Source organism: Neurospora crassa, linkage group II (assembly GCF_000182925.2).
Source record: "Neurospora crassa OR74A linkage group II, whole genome shotgun sequence".
Classification (NCBI taxonomy): Eukaryota; Fungi; Ascomycota; class Sordariomycetes; order Sordariales; family Sordariaceae; genus Neurospora; species Neurospora crassa.
The window spans coordinates 2,112,513-2,117,534 of record NC_026502.1 but is presented as its reverse complement, the minus strand read 5'-3'; the positions used below and the strand labels follow the sequence as shown (position 1 = coordinate 2,117,534).

Below are 5,022 nucleotides of genomic sequence, written 5' to 3'. Positions count from 1 at the left end.
AATAATTCTACCGGGAAGTACACACACAATAATAAGGACGATATTATCTAATTAAATTTATTAAATACCCTAACTACCACTATTAAGTAAACCAAGGGCGCATTTTATACAATAATCCCAGTATATAGCCTTAATCTAACCCGTATACAATTTTCTTCCAGTATAATAAATAGAGTAACTATTAAAACTACACTCGAATTTAATAATATTGCCTAAGAAGATCGGTTCGAAGGAAGAGTAAGGTAAGTAGAATACGAATTCACTACTTATTATACAAATAGAGCCTACCTATTATATTGAGTATTATACTTCTATAAAATTATTAATAAGTTTAATTATACTGAAATATATATTATTAATTAGTCGGGAGGTATAAATACGCTATACAAAATCGATTAGGTTAAAGAAGAATAAATCCTAAATAGGCTTCTCCCTTATTATTATAGCCTTTTTTTCTCGAAATAATAATAATTTTTGTAAATTAAAGGATAGGTCCTTCGTTCTACATAAATTAATATATAGTAAATATTCTCGGACTTTACGCTTTAGAATATTAAGGCTAGCTAATAATTTATTAATTTTTAATACGGATCTTAATAGTTTAAAGAATTACAATTAAATAGTATACTATTTACGTATAATATTATAAACCAAATAATATAAACCCTATCCAAAGACGAAGTCTAAAATTTAACTAATACCCTTTGTATAGGGTTAGTTAACGAACTTAAAATTTTTAAACGGAGCCTAGTCTTCTAAATTATTACGCCGGCTACTACTAATAATAGACTTATTAAATATTACTAATTTATTATCAGTATTATTAATACTATTAACTTCATCTTTATAATTATCGGATATAATATCGTTCTAATATTCAATTAGCTTATAGAATTCCTCTTAAGTAAATATATTATTAATTACCAACTTATCTTCGCCGGTATCTAAATTTAAAATTATATAATAATCTTCTTCAATAATTACCTCAATAAAAGTCCTTACTAAATTAACAATATTGAAGTTAGTAGTAGCAATAATCGGCTCCCAATTATTATTATTATTATTAAACCCGCCACTCAAATCCTAAAAATTCAGTAATAAAGCTGGTTTAATATTCTTAACCCAGCGTACAACCACTTTAAACTCGTTACAATAGAAGGATTATAAATTAAGGTTATAAATAGGCCGATTAACCCGGATATATTATATAGGAAGAGGGGTTATTAAATTAATAATATACTACTATTCTTTCACAATATTTTCAAGGGCAACCAAAACTTCTTATTCTACCTCCTCTTCTTTATATTATCGCTTTTAATTTAACTTATTATAAATAATTATAGCCTTATACTAATAATATACTCTACAAACTATAATAATAGTAATTAATAATAATAATTAATAGTAATAAATAATAATTATAAGGATACGTAGTTAAAGGGAAATTAAAAGCGGGGCGTTTGAAGCAACGACCGTACTAATATTAAATATAAAAAATTTTTACTTAATAGTACAATATTAATTAAAGTAAATAGAAATTAAAGAAGGAAATAACTAACGGTACAATTCCCGTTTAATAGGATACGTACCGCAATTTACTCACTAACTATCACTTTAACGTAACTATAGGTTACGTATTAACAATAAATTTCCCTCTATATTTATAATATTAACCTTTAGCTAAGCGAACCCCTTTTTCCAATTCCAACCGTCTACTCGCAATACTCAACAATAACAATCAAGATTTACAACTTAAAGTAAATTAAAACTTTAATTTCAATTATAACTATAAATAATAAATAATAATTAATATTAGTATAGTAAAAAAGGAAAAAAAAAGAGCGATAATAATAACGAATACAACGAACCGACTATAAGAAAAAAAGAAATACAACTAAACATCCCGCCCACCGCGCCAATTAATCCGCTAAAAGCAGCGCCTTATTAATAATAAATCTATTTAACAAGTACGCCTCCCGCTCCGCTTCCTTTACCTTAAGCTTCTTCTAATAACGCTATCTCTCAAAAATTTCTTTAAAATATCGCTTCTCAATATTTCAAAAAATAGGCTTACCGGGCATCGTATTATAAAAATCTAATAAATCTATCCGGGTACGAACACCCCAACTTTTTTCAGGCTTACAGTTCTACTTATTAATTATCTTATCCCGGATATACCAAGCTACCTCCAATACTAAACCCTTAAATATAGTTAGGAATTATACTATTAATATAATATACTATAAAATTAAATAATATATTATATATATATACTTACTATATATATAGAATTAATTAAATCTATAACTATTCTTATAATCTACTATACTACTTATATACAACCAAACTTTAAAAAAATTATTAGGGGACTAAGCTATATAAACCATTTCCTTTATATAGTCCGGTTTAATAATAATTTTAAAATTAAACATATTAATATAATCGGGCCGCTTAGCATACTTCCTAATTAACTTCTATTATTATAATTCTAATTAGTACTATATTATTTTAATTATTATATAATCGATATACCTCTATCTAAGTAAAAATTCGCTACTTAAAATTCTTTTAATTATTTATAAACCGGGTCCTAGTATTAAACTAATCGGTACTACAGGGACTTATATTATTACTATATACCTCCTTAATATTCTATATAAAAAATTATAATTAACCGTTAGTATATATTCTTACCTTAAATATAAATTCGGAATTATACTAATATTTAACTAACCTTCTTATCTAAAGTAGGGATACACTAATAATATAAGAAAATCTACTAAGCGCTTACAATACTAAGGGCCTACTTATTTTTATCGTCGGCTATAAATTCGGTAATAAGTTCGGCATCCTCTTCCTCCTCATCTTCGGAGTACTTACACTTATACTTCTTATATATATTTATAAACCGTTTACCAACTAAAAATTACTAACGCTCTATTTATACTACTATTAATATAATATTAAAAATAAATATAATATTAATAATAGGAAATATTATAATAAATAATAAATAAACAGGAGGAATACTTATTAATCTAAAGTCGTTATTAACCTCCCTATCCTTCTCCAAATCCAATTCATCCTTATTATCCTCCTCTTCCTCCTACAACTACTATTACTACTACTTCTACTTCTATTTCTACTCCTACTACTATTACTATTATTAATACTACTAAATAAATAATTCGTCTATAGGCTCATCCTACTACTCCTCTATCTTATTACCCTTAGGCTAAATAATATTCTCAAACTTAATAACCTAAACCCGGAAGAAGATAATAATAATAATATTATCCTACTACTTTTACTTCTACTATTACTACTTCTACTACTATTATTTCTTTAATTCCTTAATCTTTTTCTACAACTCCTTAATTTCTAAGGCCTACTCTTAATTAGTAGGAGGGGAGAAAGTGTTATCCGAATTATTAAGAAGGTCGAAAGGGTACTAAGAAGCTATAATCGTAAAATAGGATCGTTATTAAAATTTAAACAAAGCAACGAAGAGAAACAATATAGTAATAATAAATACTATAATAAGATAGAAGGAAATTACTAAGTTCGAAGTTTATTATTACCGATACAAGCGGGGAAAATTTAATTTCTAACTATAAACCGGTCTTTCCTTCTACAACTCGAATAATAAACTATTTACCTATCTTAAATTACTTACTATATAAATATTTAAGGAAAGAATTATTAACCTACCGCTCTATAAACTTAAACTGTTTAAAGTTTAAACTACTTATAATTTAAACAATTTATTATATAAATCGTTATTTTATAATACGCTAACAGTCTAAATATATAAACATTTAAAAAGCCCAAACGTATATAGATTGAACCGTACGCTAGCGGTTTAGAAAAAGTGGCGATTTATATATAGTTCGATAACATCAAATATCTAAAATAACTAAAACGCTAATTAAATAAACCGTATCTACATAGTTCATTCAGTATACCGTACATCTTTACAAGTGCTTGCAAAACTAACCGCTTACTAAAAAAAGCCATACACGTATAGTTTACTTATCTCAAGCCATTATTACACGGTACACCACACCCCCATAAATTCCGCTAAGACATACCTCTACAATGCCATGGTCCGATTACGTCGCTCGGAAGCGTTCCACTTGGGTGAACGCTGATAAGAGTTGTAGAAGCTGCTGTACAAAATATTGGTTCCAATGCCCATCTTCGAGGCACTACATTTTGTCCAATGATAAGGCCGGTAACCCAGCAGTGACGTCTCACACCAGCCCCGTGCAATTACACCCTTCCGCCGCTTCACAAAGTCCGTTCCCGCATCGACGCTTCCCCGGATCGTCGTCGTGTGCGTGCCTCGTGCGAACGAGACAGCACTCTCCGCCGAGGATCTCCCCAATCCCGATCCCCATCCTCACCAGACCTACCGAACCCAACCAACACTGGACGAAATCCTTCTCGTATGCCATAACCATGGGTAACTCGCCAAGCCGCGTCACGGCGCAAGACAAGTACGCAACGCACTCCTCCCTTGACATCCAACTCCCAACCAACAAGAACCCAAGTCAACCCAAGCTGACACTCTCTCTCCTCCCTCCAGAGCAATCCTCGACCTAAAAACCCAGCGTGACAAGCTCCACCAATACCAGCGTAAAATCACCGTCCTCACCGACCGAGAAACTGCCATCGCGCGCCAGATGTTGGCCAAGGGCGACAAGCAGCGGGCGCTCCTCGCTCTCCGACGCAAAAAGTACCAGGAAACTTTGCTCCAAAAAACCGATGCGCAACTGGAGCAACTGGAAAAACTAACCTCAAGCGTGGAGTTTGCGCTAATACAAAAGGACGTATTTTTTGGTCTGCAGCAGGGGACAAAAGTGCTGAAAGAGATACACGCCGAGATGGGAGGGTTAGATCACGTCGAGAAGATGATGGGAGAGACGGCAGAGGAGATTGCTTATCAACAGGTTTGTCTTGAGATTTTTTGTCCTCCCCTTTGATCCTTTTGTTTGAAAGGGGGGGGGGGGGGGGGGGGGG

General features: G+C 31.5%; 1 protein-coding gene across 1 annotated transcript in view; it reads left to right on the top strand.

Moving 5' to 3' along the window:
• The first annotated feature begins 4,106 nt into the window (after positions 1–4,106).
• Positions 4,107–5,022, top strand: part of NCU10430 (SNF7 family protein) — a 1,611-nt gene continuing 695 nt past the window's right edge. Inside the window, exons 1-2 of the mRNA XM_001728107.2 lie at positions 4,107–4,499; positions 4,589–4,952. Coding sequence (XP_001728159.2) covers positions 4,462–4,499; positions 4,589–4,952 — 402 coding nt within the window. The 5' untranslated portion in view covers positions 4,107–4,461. The remainder of the gene's footprint in view (positions 4,500–4,588; positions 4,953–5,022) is intronic.